Raw genomic sequence first — 26,933 nt, 5'->3', positions numbered from 1 at the left:
TATTTGAATCACTCTTTACGATTAATACTTTTTTTTTTTGAAGGATCGAGAAAGAGAAAACATTTTTTAATACAGATCATATGTTAGTTATATAAAAATATGTATATTTTATTGTACATGGCATGTACTAAATATTACAAAAACATTATAAAAAGCATTTTTTAATATAAAAAATTTTTTATAATTATTTAATAAAAACTGATTTGTTATTGTTAATAAAAAAATTAAAAATAATTTTACAATTCTGCAATAAAAGCTTATTAAATATTATTTTTATATTAACATTATTTTAACATTATTTTATTATTAAACTTTATTTTAATTTATTAATTTGATTATATACAGTTGAAAAAATGCAAAAAAAGGAAAAAAAAGTTGCAAAAAGTAGGTCTCGAATATGGGATCTTTAATATTCAAGCGATTCGCCTTACTCGATTAAAAAACGCTTGATTCTTTGTTGTACGCTGCTGTTGATCAAACAGTCTAACGCACGGCAAGGACGCGTGACGTAAATAGCTTCGCTTGTGGATATAACATGGACATGAACCATCTCAGAAAATAGACGTGACTTTTTGACCGATGCGGAAAATGGACGTGGCTATTTAGTTGCTAAGCCGGCCGGAAATGGACGTGCGTCACTAGCGTACGGCCTAGAGAAAGCGTCGTACGGAAAACGGCAGCGTGACCTCTCTCAGGTTTCTCTCTGGCTATACTATATACGCTATAATTCTCCATCTAGTAGGAACCAAAATGGCGGATAAGAATACCTACATATCTAGTGCCTTAACAAAAGTATTATTCTCTCTGTTGCTCATTGAACATCGAACAAAGACAGAGTGATACTTGTGTCGATTTGTGTCAACCATTGAAATATATACCATACTGGAACGAGCACGCCTTTGTTCTCGACCGGTCAGATGGAGATAGCTGTTCGGACCCGGATCTCTCTATCTAACCAACAGTTTTGGTCACGTGTTCACAACTACTATTAGTCGAGAGTAGACGAGATAGAAAGAGAAATCCGGTACCGAGTCACTGCCTTGTCTGACCGTTTTGTCGAATGGAGGGGGTAGCATGTGCTCGTTCCAGTATGGTATATAGTTCAATGGTGTCAACTTGTGTCCTTTGCTGGAAAACATACTGTATAGATCTTGTGCTTCCCCTACTAGTAGTAGGCTACCACGGAGCCCTGGTGCTTGCCGGCTCGAGTTTGCATCACTGGTACACTTTGATCTATGGCGTAAAATTATGCGCTGACACAACGTGGTTAGCTTTGCAATCTTTGAATCTCTTTCGTAAGCCGGTTTGTCATTCGAGTGTAAAACAGGATAGATAAGTGATCTCTTTTTGTAAGAAAACAAAGAAAGAAAATGGTTGGTGTAAATAGTGACGAGACTGTGATTGCGGAAAATGGCCCTCAGAAAACGGCTAAGCAACTACAAAAGGAGGCTAAGAAATTGGCCAAGTTGGAAAAATTTAAACAAAAGCAGGAAAAAAAAGAAACTGAAAAACCGGCGAATGTGAAAGAAAAACCAGAAGTGAGTTTATATTAACAGATTTTTTGGCTCTACAGTAGCACAGCAAATGTTCATATCTTTATTATCCATATGGAGCCTAATCAACATTCATTTTCAACAGACAGTTTTCATAGATTTGATTTTCTTTAATTGATCATGTTTCTTATCTTAGATTATTCTAATACCTGCATTATAATGTTTGAATACAATACAATACAATATTTGAAAAGAATAGTATATTATGTAATAAATATTTTTATGTACTTTTGTTGATTACAAGTATTTGTAAACAAATTCAGGATTGTCAGCTAATACTTTGTAATACTGATAGAGAAAATATAATTGCATTTTATAGGCTCACTATATTATGATCTAACTTATTTGTTATCTGATTTTTCTAATTAATCTAACATTCATTAATCTAATATTTTAGAAAAATGATAAGAAGAAGGAGACTGCATCAAACTTGTATATTATTAATACAGCACCTGGGGATAAGAAAGATGTTACATGTCCAATGCCAAATACGTATAATCCGCAGTATATAGAAGCTGCATGGTATGCTTGGTGGGAAAAAGAAGGTTTTTTTAAACCAGAATATGGAGTACGTAAATAGGAAATTTTAAAAAAGTTAAATAAACATATGTAATATTAAAATATATTTTGCTGTATATTGAAATGTTATTTTAGAGGAAAGATATTTTGGAGGAAAATCCGAAAGGAAAGTTTATAATGGTAATACCACCACCTAATGTAACTGGTCATTTGCATCTTGGGCATGCTTTGACTAATGCTGTGGAAGATGCTATTACTAGATGGTAAATATTACACAAATTTATGATTTAGTTTAAAAATATTTTTATAAGTGAGGGAAATTTTTTATAAAACTTAGATTTGCTATATTTTTCACATTTTGATTGTAATTTACTTAGGAATCGCATGAAAGGTCGTATGACACTTTGGAATCCAGGCTGTGATCATGCAGGTATTGCCACTCAAGTGGTTGTAGAGAAAAAACTTTGGAAAGAAGAAAAAAAATCTCGTCATGATATTGGTAGAGAAGAATTTATCAAAAGAATATGGCAATGGAAGCAAGAGTAAATATAAACATTGTGATTGCTTTTAATTTATATAATTATGAAAAATATAGATAGATTTAATATAATAGTAATTTAGTATTTAATAGTAATAAATAGTATTTAATTATATATATATGATATTTTTAAATATTTTTTTAGAAAGGGTGATAGAATTTATTTGCAATTAAGAAAAATAGGTGGTTCCTTTGACTGGAGCCGTGCCTGTTTTACAATGGATCCTAAATTATGTAGAGCTGTGACAGAAGCGTTTGTGCGTTTGCACGACGAAGGTATTATTTATCGCAGCAATCGTTTAGTTAATTGGTCATGCGCTTTAAAGAGTGCGATATCGGATATTGAGGTGACTACTATGTAGATATTTTCTGAACAAAAGTGATGTCTACAATGCGCAATATGAGACTTAATTAAAAATATTTTTATTAAAAATAGGTTGACAAAATGGAATTAAGCGGTCGGATCCTACTTTCTATACCTGGTTATGAGAACAAAGTAGAATTTGGTGTTCTGGTATCTTTTGCCTATCAAGTTATTGATTCAGAAGATAAAATAATTGTAGCGACTACACGCATTGAAACTATGCTAGGAGATACCGCTGTTGCAGTACATCCAAGTGATAGCAGATACAAGCAGTACATCGGAAAATACGTGCAGCATCCATTTTGCAATAGACTTATACCCGTTGTAGCAGACGAATTTGTCGACATAGAGTTTGGCACTGGTAAATAGTGTAGTATTCATTAAATCAGTGAAAGTATGAAAAGTAGGACAATTGCGAAAGTAACCGGCCTATTCTTTAGGTGCTGTAAAAATTACACCAGCTCACGATCCAAATGATTATGAAGTGGGCAAAAGGCACAATCTACCATTTATAAATATTTTTGACGATGATGGCAATATTATTGGGAATTATGAAAAATTTACGGTACATAATTTACATATTTTTTTTTATGTATAAAACGTGTTAGTAATTTTAAAAATGGATTAATTCAAACGTCTTAAAAAATTAAATTTATCACTTTGTATAACATCTACGTCATAATAATATGGAGCCATTTATGAAAAATGATTTAAAATTAAATCACTTAATGGCATTGGTAATTGTATCATTAAATAGAATTCAGTTCATATTTGACAGTGATCTAAGTCACTTGCTCTCTGTTAAATTTTCTTTATGAACAAGAAAGCACTTATTGCATCAAATAGAGGTTCAAATAAATAAATTTATATAATAATATAAAATAATATTATAAATATATTTTAAAGCTCTTGAAACTTTAGATATTGGAAATTCTACTATCAAAGAAGAAAACTAGAATATTAGTGAAAATTAATTAAATAAAATTATAATTATAAAGTGCAAACTGATATGTTTGTTTTTAGCTTGTTTTTTAATAAAATTCAATATTTTTTGTCGCAAGTTATTTTCAAGATTTATTATTAATTTTGAAAATGATCTAAGTCATTTGAGATACTAAAAAATATATTTTTCATAAGCTACTTAGTAAAATGTCACAATTATGAAGAAGGTTGCCATTATAAGAGTAAATGTTTTAAAAAATATTTTACATAATAAAAAAATATTTTATAAACGCAAAAGTTGAAATATCTGAAAACAAAAGATATATGACTTACCTCTTTTATAATCACCGACATATATGGAAAATCTCGAATTTCCAGATTTTATCATGTGCATACTGAAAAATAAATGTATATAAATTAAATATAAAATTTACAGGGAATGAAAAGATTCGAAGCCAGAGTGGCTATTATTAAGGAACTGACAGAGAGAAATCTGTTGATCGCAATAAAAGATAATCCAATGGTAATACCCATTTGTAGCCGATCGAAAGATGTCGTTGAACCTCTTATGAAACCACAATGGTGAGTGATATGTTAACATATGTTGTAATATACTATGTGTTGTGTTTACTAATTTTTTAAAAGTACATCTGATTTTTTTCTTTCTGTATTTAGGTATGTCAAGTGTGACGAAATGGCTGCGCAAGCTAGAGAAGCAGTGAACTCAGGTGCACTGAAAATAATTCCAGAGCAGTTTAAGAAAACTTGGTATATCTGGATGGATGGTATCAGAGACTGGTGTATTTCACGTCAGCTCTGGTGGGGACATCGCATTCCTGCTTATGCAATTAGGTGTATTAATTCTCACATGAACGCAAACAAGGTAATTTACAAGAATTGTAAATGATGAGACGTTTTGAAGTGCTAAATCTTAATTGATATTGAACTTTTAGTTCAGGTAAATTCATATATAAATTAATTAATAAGCATTCATATAAATTAATTAATAATCTCATATAGACAGATGAATATTGGGTAAGTGCGCATTCTGAGGCTGAAGCCAGAGAAAAAGCAGCTAAGAAATTAGGTATTGATATAAACGACATTATAGCGGAACAAGATCCTGATGTATTAGACACTTGGTTCTCTTCTGCTCTTTTCCCATTCTCCATTTTTGGTTGGCCAGATGAAGTATGTATACTAAAACTCTTCTTTAAGAAACAAAACCATTAATTAGTTTGTAATGTTGAAAGTAAAGAATATAATTTTAATACCAGTATGCGTTTTTAGACTCCTGAGCTTAAGGCATTTTATCCAAGTACACTGCTAGAAACTGGTCATGATATACTCTTTTTCTGGGTGGCTAGGATGGTTTTTATGGGCCAAAAACTGTTGGGACAATTGCCTTTCAAGTACGTTATAAATATAGCATATTTTACATACTATAAAAATTATTAAACTATTTTATAAAAATTTTTTATCTACAAAAAGAGTGAAATATGTTTTCACTCTTTTACAATAAATTATTTCTTTTTTACAGAGAAGTGTACCTGCATGCGATGGTGAGAGACGCACATGGAAGAAAAATGAGCAAATCCTTGGGAAATGTAATAGATCCTATGGATGTGATTAAAGGAATATCATTAGAAGTGTGTATAAATAATTCTATTTTTTTATATGCCTTGTAACATTTTAAATTATTTCAAAATGATTTTTTTTCTTTCAGGATCTTCAAAAACAATTGCTAGATTCGAACTTAGACCCGAAAGAGTTGGAACGAGCTCGGGAAGGTCAGAAACGCGATTATCCGCAAGGTATTCCTGAATGTGGTACAGATGCTTTGCGATTTGCTCTTTGTGCTTATACCACTCAAGGACGGGATATAAATCTCGATATACTCCGTGTACAAGGGTATAGATTTTTCTGCAACAAAATATGGAACGCCATCAAATTTGCACTTACCTATCTCCAATCGGAGTTTAGATATGACACAAATGACACAAATAACAGGGTAAATTTTGTAAATTAGTTTATTTTCAGAGAATTAATTATATTATAACGTAAAAGATATTTACTTGAATTTTTCATGTTAGAAACATAATAGTGCCAATTACATCGACATGGCTGGAGACGATAAGTGGTACCAATGGGCTCTGAATGAATCATGTGTACAGGAGGCGCTAAATAATTATTTAGCAGATTATTCGTACCTCGAGGGTTATACACCTTCGCAACTGGACTCGAAAGTTTACCAATCGATGAAAGAATTAAATATTGATTTCACAAATCATCTGCATCTCAAACGTTGGTACAATCATATGGCAACATTTACGGATGAAGAAAAAGCTGTTCTTCGTGCGGAACAAAATAAAATTATACCGCAACTCACGTACAAGTATCAAATAAACAATTACGATGCGTTTGAGGTAACAATCATTTTTTAAATGATGGAAATAATTTTTATTTTTTTACTAATACATATTCTTTATTATAGTTAGTTGGGAATGAAACCGATGTAGATTTATGGATGCTGTCGCGTCTCAGTTACGCTGCCAGGACTTGTGACGAAGCGATAGCGCAATATGACTTTGCGTTAGCCACTTCCACCTGTTACAATTTATGGTTGTACGATCTGTGCGATATTTATCTGGTTAGTAGACACTTAATACGTTTATTATGAAAGAGGGAAAGAAACTTTTGTATGGGAGAAACAACTTTTGTTTTTAGGAGTATCTTAAACCGATATTTCAAAGTGAAGATATTGCGGCTAAAGTAACAGCGCAAAAAGTATTATTTAAAACAGTGGACGTAGGATTACGTTTATTGAGTCCATTTATGCCGTTTATAACGGAAGAGCTGTATCAACGTTTACCTCGTGAAACACAAACATATGCAAGTATTTGTGTAAGTCCATATCCGAACGGTGCTGAGGTGATTGTCTTATTTGTAATATTAATTTTAGTTAAAATATTATTTTTGTAATCGCGTAATCACGTCTGATGTATTTCAGTGTCACTGGAGGAATCAAAAGATCGAAAAAGACATTGATTTTGTGCAAAAAGTAATTAAAAACATTAGATCTGCCCGCGCGACTTATAATTTACCTAATAAAACGAAAACCGAAGCATTTGTCACGTGTAACGATCCAGCTCTGAAGGACAAGATTATGCAATATAAATTGCTCATAGAGACTCTGGCGTATTCGACTCTTAGCATGGAAAAGCCACCAATAGGATGTGCTATCATCACCGTAACCGATAAAATTCAAGTACATCTCTTACTCAAGGTAATTAATCCTTTCTGTAGAGAGGACGCTATTTTTATTTTTGAAACTGCTCACTCGATTTTCATGAAATTGAGGTATTTATCGAATCGGTTTTATTCAAATCTGAAATCAAAAATACAAAATTTATAATGATGGAAAAGATGACCAAATTTAAATAAAAATAATTGGATTATTTTGAAACTCAATTTTGGAGGTTTTTAAGATTGCTAAATTCGAGTGAAACCTTAGAATTTTGAAATTCAAAATGAAAGATTCAATATGATGGACCAAATTTTAAAAAAATAATTGAATTATCTTGAAACTTTGTATTGGGTTTTGAAGTTAGTTGCTCAATATAAACTTAAAATTTTGAAAATCAAAATTATTAAAAAGGAGCGTAAAGAGCCAAAAAGCAAGTTGATCGTGCAATAATTTATTACTTAATTTGGACCTAAGTGCTTCTCTTCTATCTTACTATTGAGGGGTTGTTCTGTTCGCCTACACTATGTTTTTACCACAATCTTAATGTCGTTTGATTTCGAACGTTACGGCTGTTCTACGGATTTTTCCGATAAACTGTAACATGTTCTCACTTCTTTATAATTAATGCGTTGCGCCTTTTTGTTAATTTTATTATTTATATTGATAAGGGCTTGATGACAAGCTGAAACGTTTATGATTATGTAAATTAAGTAATAAATTATTGCACGATCAACTTGCTTTTTGGCTCTTTACGCTCCTTTTTAATAATTTTGATTTTGAAAATCTTATGAGCCTTATATCATTTTAATTAAAAAATTTTGAAGTTCGGAGATGATACTTGAGTTCAGTGATTTCAAAAACCACCTAAAACTGAATTTCACAATTGGACTAATTTTTTTGAAATTTGGTCCGCCGTATTGGATCTACCATTTTGAATTTTAGAAAGAATTCTAGAATTTTAGAATTTTAGAAGGCTACAATCGCAATTAAATTCAGTAATTCTGAAAATCTTTAGAAAACGAGATCTTATATAAATTACTTTGTTAGAAAGTTCCTGAGAGGGTTAATGGTGTATTATGTATATCCTAATTAATCACGTTATTACAGATATGTAATTATTATATTAATACATTTTTGCAGGGTTTAATTGATCCAAAGAAAGAGTTAGAGAAACTGCAAAAGAAACAAGGACAACTGAACGAGATTATACAGAAGTTAAAGCAGGATTTAGCTGTGCCCGATTATGACTTGAAAGTGCCCTTCGATGTTCAAAAGAATAATAAAGAAAAATTGACGAACACCGAAGGCGAATTGCAACGAATAATCGATGCGCTAGTGGTCTTACGAACAATGTAAAAAGTAAATCCATAGACAAATTTGTAAATCCTAAAACTTTTTCTGTTCGTAATTATATGTAAGTTACTTATTTTTATATAAGTTACTTATTTATTGAACTATTTAATAGTAAGTAACTTATTTATTGAACTATTTAATCGAAAAAGGAATTTAGTTAAAAATTATTTTCGTACTATCCTCTTCAAGCTATATTTAAATTAAATATATGGAGCGAGGATGTCCCGAAATAATCGAAAACTGCTTTCATGAAGCAGGGATGAATTCTTTCGTAATGTATTCAGCAAATAGTACTGCACAGAGAAGAAAGAATAGTGTTAACTCATTGCGTTGGAATCACGTAATCTTCTATACGTTTGCTTGTAAACCAAAATCCAGCATGTCTTAGCAACACACTTGCTCTTTTGATACAAATATAATGGTTAGGACTCAAATTCGAACGTTTATATATGTTGAATTGTTTGATCAATTCCAATCCAACAAAAAATAAGCATCGAGTTCGGACATTTCAAACAGTAAAGAAAATGTTTGTTTTCATCCAACTTTACACTAATTAATAAAATCAATATCATGTCATCTATTTTGAGATATTCGGGCAGTTTAAGCTATCCGAACTCGATGCTCCTTTTTTCTTATTCGAATAATTCGATCTGTTTGGACATAACTTGAGCTCAAAGCGTTCGAACTGATCAATTACTTGAAACTTCCAAGCAATAGCTTCTGGTGATAACGTAGAGTGCCGTATAATAAAAATAAAACAAAAGTGAAACTACAAAGAATGCAAATAATGCTTAATATCAAATAAAAGTTTTATATATTTTTGTATATTTTATGTTTCAATCATTAACTTTGTTTTTTTTTATCATAATTCTGTTCGTAAAATGTTAATATTATTAGAATAAAGATCTCTTCATTCGCATATGGCTCAAGAGAATAGAATTCCTACATATTTTCGTTCTTTCTGAGCGTTCACCTAAATCGACACATACACCTCACACGATTTCTAATTGAATTCCAACGCAATAGGTTAAAAAATCATTTGAAAAACTATTACTATACACACACGGCCGCATTTACCATAAGGCGCATTAGGCGCAAGCTGGGGCCACATTTTAAAATATTACTCCTCACAAATGACAAAATTAAAAACATCCTAGTTATAGTTGCAAAATAAAATACTTTTAAATATTAAATTCATAATATAAAAACTAGAGGCCGCTGAAAAATTTGTAAGCGGTAATTGTTTATTAAATTTTGCCTTTTTACATCATGTAATGCATGTCGACTTTTATTTTTAATAAACACTTAAAAAAAAAATGCGTATGAATTTGATTAACTAAAATAGACTTGAGGCCTCATAATCATGTTATGAGGCCTCAAAAAGTATAAATGCGGCCCTGTATACACAGAGTATTGTAAAATGTTATAAAAAATATAATTTAAATTAATTTAAGTATACGAAATGCGACGCATGAATTATGTATTTTAGAGCAACATTTTCATTACCAGTTAAACGTTGCACATAGGATACGATAGTGGGATAGTAATGGATATGATAAGTTGTAAAAATGACATCTTACTTTTTTGCATTAATTTATTATAAAGCATTGCCAATAAATGTGCAACAATTATTAAAATTGATATAATCAATGTCTAACAGTAATCTAAATTGTGAAGTTCGTACGGTACATTCGTTTCATTTACTTTCCTTCACTATTTGCAGTCGTTCTTGTTGTAGTTTATATATCACACACCAACAAGAAAAGTAAAAAAAAAAAAAAAAAAAAAATTCAGGAGGGAAAAGAAGGAATTGCGTTAGGTTAGGTTAGGTTAATAATAGTGTTTCCTATTAATAATATTAATTGAATTGGTTTTTATCTAAAATTGTGTTGCAAATTATAAATTATAAATGCTGAGCAAGCTTGATTTTAAACAAAATAATTTCACATGTCTATTCTTGGTTAAACAATAATTTTAAAATTAATTATTTACGACAGTTTAAACATTGCGGACTCACGCGGAAAGTATTGAATTCAACTTCTATCATTTTTTCTGAAGATCGATGTATTTAGAACACAATCCGCACATAAAACGAAATTCGAAAAATTTCAACTTGTGTTTACTTTTCTTGCGTATGCGACATATATATACATATACTTATTTTTTTTAAATAGATATTTAATATCTACGAATATTTATAAAACAGTACTCTCACGTAATTGAGCATTTAGTGAAAATTTCGAGGAAAGTAAAGAAGATGATGATGCAAAATTATAATAATAATTTACCTCAAAGTTTGTAAGAGAATGTAACAGTATTACGCAATACAGTACTGTTATTTTTTTGTAATTACAGTGTGTTTTTGCCGGCTTAATTATATATATCATCCGACATTAAAATATATTATATCGAGATGTTTTAATTGTCAAAATTGATTTCCCGGAATCTTATCCTTTCGCTACTGTTTATAAATTGAATTTACGCAATAATATTCTTGGATCACGCGAATTGTTTTGATAATGAATGACACGCTGGAAAACTGTTCGATGGAAAATAAGAGAAATGTATTATGTGTGTAGCAAATATTATTGGCCTTTAGAATACAAAAAAAATATTCGGAAGAAATATAAAAGTACTCTGTTTACGACGCGAAGGGGCGTTTTGGCGCATGACTATGTGCATAGTAAGACAATTATTGGCTGATTCCCAAGATGATCTTGTAAGGGAATGTGTTAATGCGAATATTTCATGGTGGATATATTTTTAAATATATAACAAAAATGACTAATACTAATGATATTATTTACAATTGTGATATGTATACTAAATATTTACTCAAACTTCGTCCAATTATTTTGTGATTTAATGGTAGGTGCATTCAGTGTTAAACTGAATGCATCCATCGTATCGTTACTAATACTGTTATCCGGTACACTTCTGTTACGCGCAGCACTATTCTGTGTAGTTGAGCTATCACCGTTAGCTAAGCTAAATTTATTAAAATCTATACCGTACGCCTGTAACAAATCCATGTCACCCATGTTATCGGAAGTCTTCGGCTTTTCATTAGTTTTGTGCAACGGTTGTTGGAAATAAGGGTATAACGGATTACTGAGGCCTTCGCCCATTTCAGGTAAATGTAACGATTGGCTCATTTGCTTTATGTTGGAAATTTCGGAAGATTTAGATAGAAGTGGATCAAAATCGTCACTGCTATTCGTCGAATCTAAGCGTATTAAATCTGGAACATCGGGAGAGTCCTGTAAGAAAACACAACAGATTGACAATTTAATTTTAATTGGTTAATTAAAGCGGCAATGCACGTGAGAATTAACGCGAGTTTTATTCGCAGCATCAAAATGTCATTCTTCATAATTGATTTTGAAAATGTGTAGTTCCAGTTTCCATGTACACACACACACACACACACACACACACATATATATAGGTGTCCGGTAATTGCTGAATCACCTCTCGGGTGTAGATAGAGCGGGTTAAACCGAGTAGAAAAGTCCTCTACCATTTTGCAATTTTCACAATAATGAATAAGGAATTAATTTAAAAATATCGGCCAATTCGCGCGTATTTAAGAGCGCGGTGAGAAGAGACCCGTGGCGATACAACCCATTGTTATTTGGTTAAGTACTAAGCGCGCGATAAAGCGTTGGGAAGCGCGCTCTACAAATGACAACGGCAACATAAGAGCGGTGCGTAACGCTAGATCCTTGCGTCCTAGCGACCATGTAACAGTGGGCTTTTCTCGTTGCGCGCTTGGACTCGCGCAAATTGACCGATCTTCTTTAATTAATTTCTTATTAATTATTGCGAAAATTGAGGGCGCGGATCAAAGAAGTCGCTCTGCGCTCGAAATCGTGTAAAAGTATTGTCTAAACGTCTCAGAGCATAAAAATTTTGAAAGTCGCAAAATTAATTTTTTTTTAATATAGGCTTGTAGAGAATGACGAGATGGAACTTTTTTCTATTTGCAGTTTTTTTGTTCAATGCTTATTTTTAATAATAAAAATAAAAACTGAAAAATTTTTATCCTTAAATTCAATAAGATTTTAAGATATAAATCATCGTAATTTGGCCAAATTTTGTTGAAATTGTTTGAAATTTGGTATACGCATGCAGTATAGTCTAGCGATGTCTACAAAACAATAAAGAAGCTAAAAATCGTCTATTGTTTAATAATAATTAATTGCAAATTGAGGCCAATCGGTAACCACGTTTTTTTGGTTTCGCCGATAAAAAGTATCGAGGGAACTTGAAATTTGAAACAACTTCCAGTGAGACATTTGTTCCTCACTATTGAAGGAAGATTTCTGGAAATTTTCAGATCGATTCATTGAAAATTTGCGTACGCTGCCTGATGGTGCTCAGCGCTCACGGAGCTATCATTGGCGGCGTCGTAAGTTTTCTTATAAAATGCATATTTCCGCAAATTTTCAATGAATCGATCTGAAAATTTCCAGAAATCTTCCTTCAATAGTGAGGAACAAATGTCTCATTGGAAATTGTTTCAAATTTCAAGTTCCCTCGATACTTTTTATCGGCAAAACCAAAAAAACGTGGTTACCGATTGGCCTCAATTTGCAATTAATTATTATTAAACAATAGGCGATTTTCAGCTTCTTTATTGTTTTGTAGGCATCGCTAGACTATATTGCACGCATATACCAAATTTCAAACAATTTCAACAAAATTTGGCCAAATTACGACGATTTATATCTTAAAATCTTATTGAATTTGAAGATAAAAATTTTTGTTTTTTATTTTTATTATTAAAAATAAGCATTGAACAAAAAAACTGCAGATAGAAAAAAAGTTTCGTTTCGTCATTCTCTACAAACCTATATTAAAAAAAAATTAATTTTGCGACTTTCAAAATTTTTATGCTCTGAGACGTTTAGACAATATTTTTACACGATTTCGAGCGCAGAGCGAGTTCTTTGATCCGCGCCCTCAATTGCAAACCGGTAGAGGACTTTTCTACTCGGTTTAACCCGCTCTACCTGCTCTCGAGAGGTGATTCAGCAATTTTCGAACACCCTGTGTGTATATATATATATATATATATACACACACGTACACATTTCAAACATTTATTATTCGCCAATTTGATACTGCATTTATACGTGAATAACCATTAAATTTACCACAGCCAAAAGTTGAGGACATGGACAACATGACAGCCGATAAAAATTATAAATAAAAGAAGCGAACTTTAGAGACAGAGACAGATTTACTGAGTGTTTTCTTGCCGAAACTCGATTCGTTAAAATTCTTTTATTCGAGAAGATACATCTGTGATTGTGCCAGTAATTATGAAAGTGGACTAAGTAAAAAATCTTGAAACATTGAACTTATCATTTTATATTATATCGATCTACATTATAATAATATGGAAATATTTTTTAAAAAATTGATTGAAAAAATTGAACCGCTTAATGGCGTTGGTAATTGTGTTATTAAACAGAATTCAGTTTATGTTTATTTTAACAATGGTCTAAGTCACTTGCTCTTTGGTAAACTTTTATTTTGTGAAAAAAAAAATACTTATTTTTCCATTATGTCATTAGATAGCTTCATGTAAATAAATTTTATATAATAATATAAAATGATATTACGAATATATTTTAAAGCTTTCGAGATTTCAGAAATTAGAAATCTTACTATCGAAGAAAAAAAAAGAAAACTAGAATATTGATGAAAACATAATTAAATTATAAAGTGTGAATGGATGTTTGTCTTCAATTTGTGAATAATATTCAATATTTTTTTGTATCAAGTCATTTTTTTAATTTATCATTAATTTTAGAAACAATCTGATTCTTCTTACAAGTTACTCATAAAATTTCATCATCACTGAAAATATTTATTTAAATGTAAATTTGCGAAAAATATTTTGTTATCTGATAATACAAACGCAAAAATATATGATTTCGCCCACTTTCGGCACAATTATATCAATATAGTAAAATAATATTTTAATCCTTCCAATCTGTTTTCCATCTATGATTGAAAAATAGCTCGGTAAATCTGGAAGATATTCCTAAACACCGCATTTTTGTACGTACTTTATGGACCCAACAATCTCGTGAAGATTGGATCGGAATGTTTCATAGACGTAAAAGATAGTGGACGATGATGTTTACCTTAGCATGTGCAGAGCAGGATGTAGTATTGAATGGATGTAGTAATGGATGATGAAATTGAACAGGCACCGTGGGAATCGTAGATTTGAAAAGTGGTGCAGTTTGCAAATAGGTAGGCATGAACACCTTGCTTGTATCGAAAGGATCGTCTTCGTTCACTTCGTTAAGAAAGTTTGACGTTTTAAATGGTCTATCAAATGGCTCCTGTGTACTCAGTGTTGAATCGGTATGTGCAAAGATATTGTTAGAATTAAACTTTTTGTTGTACGAAGAAAGGTTCTCTTTAGATTTAACATTCTCATTTTCATGATTGCACGATGATGAATTAATAACAGGTTTCGTTAAATCGTTATGTACATGTAATTCGCGTAAAAATTGATTTGGCTCGATACTTTGATTGTGTGACGTGGGTGGTGTAAGTAAGAATGACGTTTTATCTACTTCTTTTACAATTCCATTTGCAGTTACTGAATTAAAAGTAGACACTTTTGATTGATTAAATGAATTATTTACAGGAAGGGGATGAAAGGAGGAGGACAAAATTGGCTTTGCCGAGGAAACTTCGCGTGGATTTGTAATGACAGTACTAGGTGGAGGGCCGTGCCGTAAATGCCCACTCCATGCAGGTCTCAAGCTGTCTAAACTGCGTACTGGTTTCAACTGAAAGTGATGCATGACACATTTTTACTTTTCCTTCTTTACGACAAATTAATTGCTACGAATGATAAAATGTCTAAATTTTATTCAAGCTAAATTGAATATATTAAAGTGCAGCAACATACATTTATCAATCTTCAATATGTGACACATGCACATAATGACAGATAAGTTTACTTATTATCAGGCAGAAAATAATGATATTGTGCTATTATATTGAATAATACAGAGATGGTGCGTAAAACAATTAATATTTGTAAAATAGTTTACATTAGTGCTATCAACTTAATCTATTTCACTATTTTATCAAATCATAAGTATTTCAACAGACTTATATTCTAGTAGCTGAAAGAATGTTGGAGAGTAATGTTGATGGAAATATTTAGAGAGATGAGGATGATTACAAGCATGCAGAATATTTTCTTACGGACTAGATATTTTTGTGTATGTAATGAGAATATGCTATGCATGACTATTTTCTTTCTTGTAACATATAAGACATAACAGAGACAAAGTCCACTGCTTGACATCAATAAACAATTCACAAAAAGCAAGAAAAGTTTACATTTACTGATACACAGCAAATTAATAATTATGAACAAATTAGCATTTGTCAAATTTGTTTCATATTGTATTCATATTTATATCAAATAATCTCTCTGCAATAAAAATTTAAAGTGTAAAAATTATCAAAAATGAAACAAATAATAGTTATCTTATTATTTTTGCAAATCATCGTTTTTGACAATCTATGGAAATCATAAATAAATAAATAAATAAATAAATAAATATATATATATATATATTACATAAACTATGGACTTACCGTCCTATCCACAGGTGGTGTATTTGGAAATATCACATCCCGAAGTTCGTGCATGAGATCTATATTTATACGCTCTGGTGGAGAATCCGATTCTTCGGGAGAACTGGGGCTTAAAGGTGAGTATTGTTTCCTACTATAATACACAACAAAAATTTCTATTACGATTTGATTTTGTAATAAATACTTTTGCAACATACAAAAAACATTTATGTAATATATAAGTGAGGTATATTAATTCACAGGGAGAAACAATCCATACATAAGTGATTGCTTACCTTGTGTCAGTAAAATTGCTGTTTCGCAGACGCAATTCTTTTCGATAACTGGTTGTCGCTGACACCCCGTTTGGAGATTTTGGTGGAGATGTAAATCCTACAGTTCTTCTGTCTGATGTGGGTGAACTAGGTGCTGATCGTGGCTGATGAAATCTCATACTCGTGTCACTTCTATTAGAGCGTCCTATTAATGTTGAGTAATTATTTATACATTAATATTAAATATTCAATAGAGATAAAAATATAATTTAAGGAAAAGGCACCTTTCCATTTCAGTCCTTTGTATGCCGTTTTCATATCTTTGCCTTTGTCTTTCACCTGTGCATACCAATCTTTATAGCATACTTTAACCGTTAATATTAATTATTATATCATACAAGTGATGAAAACAATAACATTATAACTAAATAAAGAAAATGCCAAAGAAATAAAAAACATATATTCATAAATAACATAGATTAAAACTTACTGATTTGACAGCATATTTTACTGCTGGATTTGCCTGCAATCAAAAGATATCAGGAGAATAAAAAAAACAAATATTTTTTTACACAGCTAATATTAAACATAAACTCTCAGAATGAGCCATATGATATTTAAATTAATTCATACAACATTCACATTACTTTATCTTTTACGCTACGAAAAAATGCAGAGCTTTCTTTTCGCATAGTGTAAGTCCATTCTCTGTACTGCTGCATGAATTTGCTGCTTGATTTGGCCGAATAACTGCATGCTTCCATTTCAAACTCATCCGAGAAACCAAGTCCTGAATTGAGCATGTTCAATCTTTCTTCTATAAACTGGAAATTTTATGGAATATATTTGTATCAATTGTTATAGCAGTGTTACAATCATGCTACATGTGTAATACACTTACTTGTTGGAAAATTTGTAATTCCAACATTTTTCGTAGAAAGGGTTGCATAGAAGATGGCCTACTTTCAACAAAGGCATTTTGATTGAATGTAATACGTTCACCCTGCTGTAAAGTTAGCGCTTCTCTGTAGCCAGCAGTTAACTGTACTAATGCACGCAAGAATGCTCTCGACACGCCATCTCCGAGAAGAGCTGGCTTATTACGTAATGCTTTTTTCAAATTTATCACCTGCAACACGGAAACTTTTTATTTTATTATTTAAGATGTATATTAATCCTTAAAAGTACATTATTTTATTGTCTCATAGCAGTATGTTGCTTTACGCACTACATCTTGAGGCAAAGACTCCAGATCTTTGAATGGTGATTCAATCGTACTATTATCAGCATCTAAAATAACAACCTCTCCTAAATCACTCTTGGGTACTTTCTGCAAAGAATATGAAACAATATGTATTATAGAATAATATATTCTTGTAAATAGTGTGGTCGTGTATACCTGAAGCGTTGCTGTAGGCACCCCAATCAAAAATGGCATAGGTGCTAATAAATAATCTATTAATGATAAAGGCAGAACAGGGATATATATGTGTTGCCAAATCATTGGATAAATTAAGGCATTGCATGCTTGCACGCACGCACTTAGTCTCGACAGACGTTTCGAAATGAAAATAATACGACGTTCATATAACATAGACGCAAATATTATCATCATATGGTGTGAGTCAATAGCGTTATAATATTCAGTCAGATTCCTCTGAAACCATAAGATTATTATTTAGGGACTAGATAATAAATTTGATGCTTTAAATAGAATAAGTTCTTTCAGCATATTTAAATATGTGCCAGTAATATTACTTACATTTTCTGGGATACCAGGCAACTGAAATTGCTTTGGGCTTTGACAAATAAAACTCTGAAAATAATAAAATATTGAAAATATTAATATATTGAAAAACATGTGCACATAAAAAAAATTTTAGAAAAAACAATGTCTAAAAAATATATATTATTAACAAATTTATCACATTTATTGTATACTTAAGCAACAATTAATTTACCACTGTAGAAGAATTTGGTAACGGAATAGATATGGAATTTCCAGGAATAGGAACTCCACAAGTGTATATATTTTCAAGAAACTGCCACAGATCTTCTCCACTGGCATTGCTGGTCAAGGATGCAATGTGATCCAACAACCTGCAATGCAAGTGTAGTTTAATACTTTGTGATTCTTAGTATATGAACATTTAACTAATATGCTTTACTGACTTGTAAAATATTTCATGCCATGGAAGCGCGCTCAAAACCACTAAAGCTGTTTTTGTCTTGGGATCGTGACGGCAAAATCCAAAGGTCCATTTTGAATCTATGCTAGTGAGCACAAATGAAAAGTGTTGCACCAACAAACTGAAACAATAATGAATTTAATTAAAAATATGCAATTAAAAATGTTGTGAGAAAAAGAAGATAAAAAATATGAAAGCCTGTAAATGCACAATATTTTATGTTTACATACTTTTCAAATTCACAAGGATATGCAAATTTTGGAACTGATTTAAGTATCTCTTCATCGGAAAAGGAATTGGGATATTTTTGAAGTATCCAAGCTGCCTTTTCTCCCACTGGTGCAGCTACCTCGCAGAAGCACTCAAAGAGTTGTCTGACATTTTCTCTGCAAATATTACAGACCAATATTAACATAAACTCGAATAAAGTATAACTTTCAAGTTACTTTCAACTTTAATTTATTAATTGTATTGCAATATGTATGTGAGATTTTTACATTTTTTCTGGAATATTTTACAGAGGTCCAGAATTATTAAAAAAATATAAAATATTGTTTTGTTAAGGAAAACAAACACTATATGGTGAAATCATCCAAGTGTGTACACAAAGAGAAATATGCTCTCATTAAATTGTACTACAGAAGAATCGGTAATTCTATATATAAGAGAAATAGACTCACCTCAATCGAGATCCCATGATAACAGCTTAAAAAAAAAATAAGTACTTTGTATGCTCTTGACATCTATACGTCATCGTATTGTGTGACAGTAATGTATTCCGTTCACGTGAATTTCAAAAACGTCATAGCTGCATGTCGTCAACACTCCGTCGCGCTTTCACCAGTTGTCGTCGCGTTTGCAGATTTCGTTTCTCGATCTTACTTACCGCCTTCGACGCAAGAAACTGTTTGGGACAATCACCATCTACTGCACGAGATAAAATCGGAAGAGGCACGTATCTATCACGCGTCTCATTGAAATCAGAACGAATCGGAATGACATAGGTCACGTAGCGATGCTCTTAAGATCCATTTCTATTTGTGTCAAACTATTGCAATAAGTCTATTCGTTTTTAGTTGCACCTTCTCGCACTGTTTGCACTTAAAATAAGATAAATATACATTTTCCATTTTAGAGGGAGAAAGAAACGGTATCGCAGAAGGTAGAACTGAAACGAACGCACCTCGTACATCTATGTGTGCAATTAGATAATCATGAATTTGTTTTATTCAAAAGATTTTAATTTAGTTTTTTAATTAAAAATTTTAATGGAAAGAGATACTTGGAAGAAAATGCTCTCAGCGAAATTATTTTAATAATAATTCCTGAATAAAATATCTTTTATCTTATTTATACTATCTAAATCTTGCAAATAATGTTGCAAAATACACTCGAGGGAAATTCAAAATTTTGTGAAAGATAAATTCTTTTATAAAAAGTTAAGGAGTATTACTAGAAGTAAAAATTGCAGGACATATATCGTAAGAGGTGATTTATTAAATACATGTGATATACATGTGTATACATATTTACTATAAACATCTTTGACACTCTTCTTATTTCCCCTAAAACGTGGTCATCGTATATTCCGCAACACAGCGCAGCTGCATTATTTATTACATAAATACACGTATGTACACATGATCGCTAATAAAGGCAGTTTTGCTAGGTGATAAATAAATTCAAATCGAGAAATCGATTTGTTCACAGAAACATTCTAATTTTATAAAATTAAAGGATTGAACCTGAATTATTTGTGAACTTTGATTGTGCTGAATTTAAACATCAGTCTTCTCATTCGTATTTAATGAAAAAAACAACATATTATATAATTTTTTTAAAAACTTGAAAAAACATCAATGAATATTTTACAAATTTGAGTCAATACAGAAGCAATCCTGGCAATAATCCATAAATACCACGTATCGTTTCTTAAGTGTCCCTTTTATTGCAGATCGTCTATTTCCACCTGAGATAATATTTCTAAAACAAAAAATATAATACATCTCAAAATTTGAGTTGAGAAAGTTAAAAAAAAAAGTTGGAAGCGTTAAAACTTTACGTAAAAATACAGAAAGTATTGTGTTTCACAAACAAGTCAGTAATTTTTCATTCGCAAACAATATTTATATGCTATTTAAATCCTCAATTGATAAATCAACGACGGTTTAACTCACTACAGAAGCATCGTTGTCGGATTTTCCATCAAATCTTTAAAAGCAGCTAACCATTGTGCGCCTATCGCACCATCGACGGTACGATGATCACAGCTGGCAGTTACAGACATATATTGGGCAGTCGTAAACCTGTAGAAATAAATTCACGTGTTAACATTTGCATGTCATATGCATAGCGAAATCATCTTGCAAGAAAAAATCGGACGTTGCAAAGATTTACCCTTTATCATTTTTGGCAGGTACCAGTCTAGCCTCTGTAGTGCCCACAGCGAGAATAATTGATTGCGGAGGATTTATTATGGCAGAGAAATTCTTGATTCCAAACATGCCCAAATTCGAGAGAGTAATTGTTCCTCCTTGAAATTCGTGTGGCTGCAGCTTTCCTTCCCTCGCCTTCGCGGCTAATGCCTTCACGTCTTTACTAATTTGAACTATGCCTTTTGTGTCGGCGCCGAACAGTATCGGGGTAATTAAGCCACTATCTGTGCTTACTGCTACACTAACATCCACATTGTTGTATCTGAAAAAAGGGACACAAAAATTTGTTTAGATATATCACTAGTCATCACTTACGATAACAAAAAAAAAATATAATAATGTACTCACTGTCTAATTACATTTCCTAACCACGCGCTGTTGCCCTCTGGTACTTTTTTACAAGCCATAGCCATTCCTTTAATAATAATGTCATTTACGCTCAACTTTATTTTATCTTTTTCTAACAATTTATTGAATTGTTCTCTCATTGCCAACGCAGCGTCCATTTTTATGTCCACTGAGAGATAATAATGCGGAATTGTCTGCTTGCTCTCTAACAAGCGTTTGGCAATAACCGCACGTATATTTGATACAGGAATGTCTATTCCGCCTGGTGCACCAACTGCTGCTATTCCTGGTTGTACTGCCCCTGCTACAACAGCACTCTCCAGATCTTTGGACGTTATCGAGCCGTATAATCCTGTTCCTTTTAGACTCTAGAAAGAATTGAATAAAAAGCACACATTTTATTTTTATAATTTGCAAAAATTGATTGAATGGATTAATTTGATAATAAAGTGATACATATTAATCAACAATTAAAAATCATTATTAAAGCTTGATAATTAAATTAAATAATGGAGGAAATCGGCTCGTATTTGCCATCTTTTGTTTACTTTGATTTACAAATCAACAATCTTGTAGCACCTGTAAATTGAGTCCTTTTTCAGCTGCTAATCTTCTCGCTAATGGACTAGCATATATCCTATCTCCAGAAGGCGCTGGAATAGAAGGAACTTTTGCCGGAGTTGGTGCAGCTGATAGTGCTGCAGAAGACTGTGGTGGTACGGATGGTATAGGAGCAGCTGGTGGAGGTGCCACAGGAGGTGGAGCAGCCGCAGCTGCATCATCTTTAAAGTCTTTAAACGCAGCGATACTAGGCTCATCTGACACAATAATGCAAACCAATTTGCCTATGGGTACGTTCTTTGTTCCTGCAGGTACCAGGATCTTGGCCAGATAACCTTCTTCAGGAGTTTCAAATGCCATTGTGGCTTTATCTGTCTCAATCTCTGCTAGCAAATCACCTTCGTTCAACTTGTCACCTAATGAATTCAATATAATTCATTATTAATTCAATATTCAAGTTTATTTATGCTTAACAAATAGCCTTAAACTTTTATAAAAATTATAGAATTATATCTATCATATCTAATGTTATAATCAATCTTACCTTCCTTTTTTTGCCAACTGATTATTGTTCCTGTTTCCATAGTAGGAGACAATGCTGGAAGAGGGACTTTGATATGATCTGGATAATCCGCATAGAGTCTGACCTGTTGCTGCCATGGTGTCCATATAAAACGTAACGCACTATGATGCTGAATCCTGAGAATATCAAAAAACGCAACATTACTTTATTGTCATGTTTCTTCGCACATAGTGAATGATGGTTGTATAAACTGTTCAATTCTTCAATTATCTTAGCAAGGATAAAATTGCAAATAATTGTATTGTAATTCTCTGTGTTAGACCACATTGGAGTTAATGTGAAATAACCTTAAAAAGTGTCTCTGATCGTGCAATTTAAATGATCCACAACAAAATTTAAACACGGGAATGATTTTAGGACGTGGATGAAATACCTCTGCTGATGTTTTCTGTGAAGACATCGGATGACTATGGATCTGACGATGTTGGTTCGCGCGGAACCACGAACGATTGCGCGTGCCAACCCGTTACGTAGGCTCGACGTGGTCCGTATCATAACTGTCGGGATTTTCGATGATGCCGCGTGTCAATTTAAAATCCTCGACGAGAGCCTTAATTTACCCGCGTGATGACGACGACGACGACGACGACGACAACGACGACGATGATCTGTCTGTCAATAATCTGGATCTATGAAACAGGACTAGATGACGGACGATGTTAAATGCCAACCAGAGGTCGTCGGCAAGGTCACGTGGTTTTTCGCACGAAAAGTGCAGTTTGTGTTAGGAGACTACAATGAATACGAGCCGAAAATTGTTTCAACTACTGGTCACAGCATAGATTAATCTGATTGTGAGAAAAACAATGCAGATTGCACAAACAAATTGTGAATCTGTCGATGTCGCTTCGATAATGGAAACTTCGATAACAGAATCGTACGAACATACGAATCAAATATACGATGTTAAAAAAATTATGACTTTGATAACAAACTTGGATTAAAAAGGAAGATTTTATGTATGCAAATACGTATACATATATATATATATATATATATATATATATATATATATATATATATATATATATAATTTCAACAAATTATTTCGTTTATTTTAAAACTAATTTTTCTTTTTCTGTACGTATATATATATATATATATATATATATATATATTTTTTTTTTTTTTTTTTTCTTGCAAATGTATAGGCGGGAGCACAGACTTTTGCATAAAGCATAACGCATAAGCATAAGGAAATTGATTGGTCCGTTTCCTTATGCATTTGCTTATGCTTATATATAGACCAATCAATTTCCTTATGCTTATGCGTTATGCTTTATGTAAAAGTCTGTGCTCCGGCCTTATATGTGTATTATCAGAGAGAAGCCTGAGAGGGGCCATGCCGTCGTTTTTCATACGACGCTTTCTCTAGGCCGTACAATAGCGCTAACTGTATCCATTTTTAGAGCCGGCAGAACTACATGAGAGGTCTGTTTTTTATAGCTGAACTGGCTGCACTAGTTCAGAGTTTATCTTTCTCCTTCCAATGTGGAGGGAAAAAGATAAACTCTGAACTAGTACAGCCAGTTCAGCTATAAAGAACAGACCTATGGTCAGATCCATTTTTCGCTATGATAAAACGACCATTGAGTAAAAAGAAACAGGAGGGAGCGTTTGGTCGTAAAAGTGCGGACGGAAGTGACTATATAAAGTGGTCGCTCAAGATTGCCGCTCAAGGGCGCCAATATTGAATGACTTGTTATGTTTAATTAGGAAATAATGTACAATTAAAAGAAAATAACTATAATATGCAACAATAATACCAAATTTTAATGGCGTTTTTCATTGGGATTGCACTCGTGCAGTATTTCCATAAGAGCAATGTTAAAATCTAAAATCTAAATTTATATTAAATCCTTCGTCCTTACAAAAATTTATCCATGCATTTCTTTGATCCGGATTTTTCGGAAACCTGTTTGTGAGTGAAAATTATTTAGTAATTATTGTGAATCTACAATTTCACAATACTATACATATGATTATAATCTCCAAAATAAAAATCTTATTATTGTTGATAATACTAACCGATAAAACGTTATTCCATGATTTCGAGCTGCTGCTGTTATGCCACAAGCTCTACAGTATACCATTTTGATCGTTTATTTCCATACACTGTTGCATAAAAGACTATACACTGCATATTAATGCGTACGGCGTACGGTATGCCGCTTGCCGCTATGCTCGAGCATTCCCTCTCACTTTCAAAAAGTGGTCGCTCAAGATGGCTGCCATGACGTACATCCGTCCGCGGATTTACCTAGTCCTGGCTAGTATATGCTCCCTCCTGTTTCTTTTTACTCAATGAAAACGACCGATTGGTACATGTGCTAGATCCATAATTGTGAATCTAAGGGGCTGAGCACAATGAAAAGCACAGGCAATAGGAACAGGAAATAACATAGAAAAGAAAGAGAAAAAAGCTATTTCTCTCTCTTTCTTTCCTATATTATTCCCTGTTCCTATTGCCTGTGCTTTTCATTGTGCTCAGCCCCTAACATAGGCATGCACATGCACCAATCAGCCGTTTTACCATAGCGAAAAGTGGATCTGACCATGTAGTTTCACTGGCTCTAAAAATGGATCCAGTTAGCGCTACTGTACGGCCTAGAGAAAACGTCGTATGAAAAACAACGGCATGGCCTCTTTCAGGCTTCTCTCCGGTTTCGTAAAGCACATATGCGTGCATGTATCTATAGTATACATAACGTATACCAGAGAGAAACCTGAGAGGGGCCACGCTGCCGTTTTTCGTACGACGCTTTTACTAGGCCGTACACTAGCGGCGCGTACATCCATTTTACAGCTTGCCTGGAACTACATGGCCACATCCATTTTCCGGAATGGTAAAAGAGCCCTGGTTGGTTCATGTCCGTGTTACATCCATTTTCCGGGATGGTAAAAGAGAGATGCGAACACGAGCTCCGTGCAACAGGCAACGTGAGGGGCAGGGCCCCCACCATACGAGTACCACACAAGCGAAAACGTCACGCGTCCGTGTGTGTTCGGCCGTTCGGTCGACACAGCGTATGATAAATGTTAAGAACCAAGTGTTTCTAATCGAGTAAGGCGAGTCGCGCTAGAATATTAAACATCACGCGTTCGAGACCTGCTTTTTGCAACTATTTTCCGCATTTCCGCTTTTCTTTCTAACTGTGCACAATCAAATAAATGATTTGATAATGTTTGTTTGCTAAAAAATATTATTTTATATTTATTAAAAATATTCGCATATGTTAAATTAATAACTCTGGAAAAAAATACTGAATACTCGCTATTGTCAATAGAAAAATAAAAAATAATTTCACAATTTTGCAATAAAATGCAAGTTTGACATATACAAATATTATATATAAATATAAAATAATATTTTTTGGTCGAAAATATTATTTAATAATTTAATCGATTACTGTTAGAAACTAATGTGTAAAAACGGAAAAAAAGTTGTAAGAAGCAATTTTCAAATACGATACCTTCAATATTCTAGCGACTCGCCTTACTTGGTATTTACCTCTATTAACTGAAAAAAGAAAGATTTATGAATAATTAATTAGTAATAACTAATAGTGGTCTTCCACGCTACCCATGAGGTGCCACTAATAGCGCGCTAGATTTTTTAAAAGTGGATCTTTGCCTGTAGCCCTATTATATCACATTTTATTATATTCTATACAAAAGAGAGATATATAAGATAGATACAAGGTGTAAGGATAAAAAAAGTCTTATGAACGTGGCTCCGGAAATACTTCCTTTCCAAGTTATAAACGCTTTTTATTTAATAAAAATTCTGTTAACATAGAACGCATGTTAAAAATAATTCACAATATTGTATTAACAATTGAGGGCCCGGATCAAAGAACTCGCCCAGCGCTCGAAGTCCTGTAAAACAGAACTCGGCGTTAGTTGCACATTTCGGCTCGATTCTTGAGACGACGCCACCCGCTCTCCCACTACGGTGCGGCTGCTGGCGGCCGAGCCGCCGATAGCCTTGACTCAGGAGCGTCTGTGTAACAAATAGGCTGATGATGAGCAGGCACCTTTCAGAAAATAAAATTTTCTTTGTTATAGAAATAATATTTATTTTCACTAATTATAATTAAATATTTTTATTACATTCATTATAATAATTTATCTAGATAATATATAATATTAAAAAAATAAAAATAATTAAAATAAATCTAATTATTAAAAAATTTAACTTTTTAATAAAAATTGTATGGTTTTTTAAATTAGAAATCAATAGTTTTCTACATTACCCCTAAGATACTATTGTGAATGCGTTTTTTAAAAAGTGGTTTCCCCAATAGGCCTATTTTACTAAAAAATAACAAAGATAATTTAATATTTATATAAATATGGCTTGGCAGAAAATTTTATATAGGGCTTAGATAATATTTTATATTTAA

The 26,933-nt window shown here is 32.4% G+C and overlaps 3 protein-coding genes and 1 long non-coding RNA gene across 7 annotated transcripts; 2 read left to right on the top strand and 2 right to left on the bottom strand.

Annotated features, from left to right (window-relative positions):
- The first annotated feature begins 870 nt into the window (after positions 1-870).
- Positions 871-10,305, top strand: ValRS (Valyl-tRNA synthetase). Its single transcript, XM_012362691.2, has 18 exons — positions 871-1,538; positions 1,951-2,121; positions 2,208-2,335; positions 2,450-2,614; positions 2,756-2,957; positions 3,047-3,335; positions 3,415-3,539; positions 4,353-4,498; positions 4,592-4,799; positions 4,937-5,107; positions 5,207-5,328; positions 5,457-5,565; positions 5,643-5,927; positions 6,010-6,342; positions 6,411-6,566; positions 6,644-6,847; positions 6,927-7,202; positions 8,304-10,305. Exons 1-18 carry the CDS (start codon positions 1,371-1,373, stop codon positions 8,517-8,519), a joined length of 3,474 nt encoding a protein of 1,157 aa, XP_012218114.1. The 5' UTR covers positions 871-1,370; the 3' UTR covers positions 8,520-10,305.
- LOC105669633 (DENN domain-containing protein 1A) lies at positions 10,093-19,792 on the bottom strand. Of its 3 annotated transcripts, XM_012362688.2 has the most exons (15): positions 19,281-19,792; positions 18,831-18,986; positions 18,584-18,721; positions 18,373-18,511; positions 18,174-18,227; positions 17,811-18,068; positions 17,640-17,741; positions 17,313-17,540; positions 17,059-17,235; positions 16,902-16,934; positions 16,696-16,750; positions 16,433-16,616; positions 16,158-16,290; positions 14,675-15,334; positions 10,093-11,776 (listed from the first exon to the last, which is right to left on the bottom strand). In XM_012362688.2, the coding sequence occupies exons 1-15, from the start codon at positions 19,295-19,297 to the stop codon at positions 11,348-11,350; spliced, it is 2,763 nt and encodes a 920-aa protein (XP_012218111.1). In that variant the 5' UTR covers positions 19,298-19,792; the 3' UTR covers positions 10,093-11,347. The 3 variants fall into 3 exon arrangements, with proteins under 3 accessions (XP_012218111.1, XP_012218112.1, XP_012218113.1); XM_012362689.2 differs by lacking the exon at positions 14,675-15,334 and having other exon boundaries at positions 19,281-19,765; XM_012362690.2 differs by lacking the exons at positions 10,093-11,776; positions 14,675-15,334 and adding an exon at positions 15,564-15,990 and having other exon boundaries at positions 19,281-19,776.
- On the top strand, positions 14,647-15,740 carry LOC137001577 (uncharacterized). Its single transcript, XR_010891553.1, has 2 exons — positions 14,647-14,786; positions 15,190-15,740. It is a non-coding gene; the product is annotated as an uncharacterized lncRNA (long non-coding RNA).
- A 283-nt stretch (positions 19,793-20,075) lies between the features above and the next one.
- Positions 20,076-23,433, bottom strand: muc (dihydrolipoamide S-acetyltransferase muc). Of its 2 annotated transcripts, XM_012362695.2 has the most exons (7): positions 22,901-23,429; positions 22,489-22,643; positions 21,963-22,360; positions 21,384-21,751; positions 20,998-21,297; positions 20,778-20,906; positions 20,076-20,583 (listed from the first exon to the last, which is right to left on the bottom strand). In XM_012362695.2, coding segments are annotated over exons 1-7 (1,473 nt in total). In that variant the 5' UTR covers positions 23,023-23,429; the 3' UTR covers positions 20,076-20,582. The 2 variants fall into 2 exon arrangements, with proteins under 2 accessions (XP_012218118.1, XP_012218119.1); XM_012362696.2 differs by lacking the exon at positions 20,076-20,583 and having other exon boundaries at positions 20,777-20,906; positions 22,901-23,433.
- Between the last annotated feature and the right edge of the window lie 3,500 nt (positions 23,434-26,933).

This window comes from Linepithema humile, chromosome 8 (genome assembly GCF_040581485.1).
Source record: "Linepithema humile isolate Giens D197 chromosome 8, Lhum_UNIL_v1.0, whole genome shotgun sequence".
Classification (NCBI taxonomy): domain Eukaryota; kingdom Metazoa; phylum Arthropoda; class Insecta; order Hymenoptera; family Formicidae; genus Linepithema; species Linepithema humile.
The sequence above is the reverse complement of the archived record's forward strand: the minus strand, read 5'-3'. Positions and strand labels throughout refer to the sequence as shown.

Excerpts from the sequence above, each read along its gene's own strand:
- ValRS (XM_012362691.2), top strand. The coding sequence starts at position 1,371 with ATGGTTGGTGTAAATAGTGACGAGACTGTGATTGCGGAAAATGGCCCT. Across the intron at positions 2,615-2,755 it reads ATATGGCAATGGAAGCAAGA|AAAGGGTGATAGAATTTATT; the intron begins GTAAATATAAAC and ends ATATTTTTTTAG. Across the intron at positions 4,499-4,591 it reads CCTCTTATGAAACCACAATG|GTATGTCAAGTGTGACGAAA; the intron begins GTGAGTGATATG and ends TTCTGTATTTAG.
- LOC105669633 (XM_012362688.2), bottom strand. Across the intron at positions 18,722-18,830 it reads TATCCTTGTGAATTTGAAAA|TTTGTTGGTGCAACACTTTT; the intron begins GTATGTAAACAT and ends TTATTGTTTCAG. Across the intron at positions 18,069-18,173 it reads TGCCTGGTATCCCAGAAAAT|AGGAATCTGACTGAATATTA; the intron begins GTAAGTAATATT and ends TTATGGTTTCAG.
- muc (XM_012362696.2), bottom strand. The coding sequence starts at position 23,022 with ATGATACGGACCACGTCGAGCCTACGTAACGGGTTGGCACGCGCAATC. Across the intron at positions 21,752-21,962 it reads AAAAAGGACTCAATTTACAG|AGTCTAAAAGGAACAGGATT; the intron begins GTGCTACAAGAT and ends AATTCTTTCTAG. Across the intron at positions 20,907-20,997 it reads CCTGCCAAAAATGATAAAGG|GTTTACGACTGCCCAATATA; the intron begins GTAAATCTTTGC and ends TTATTTCTACAG.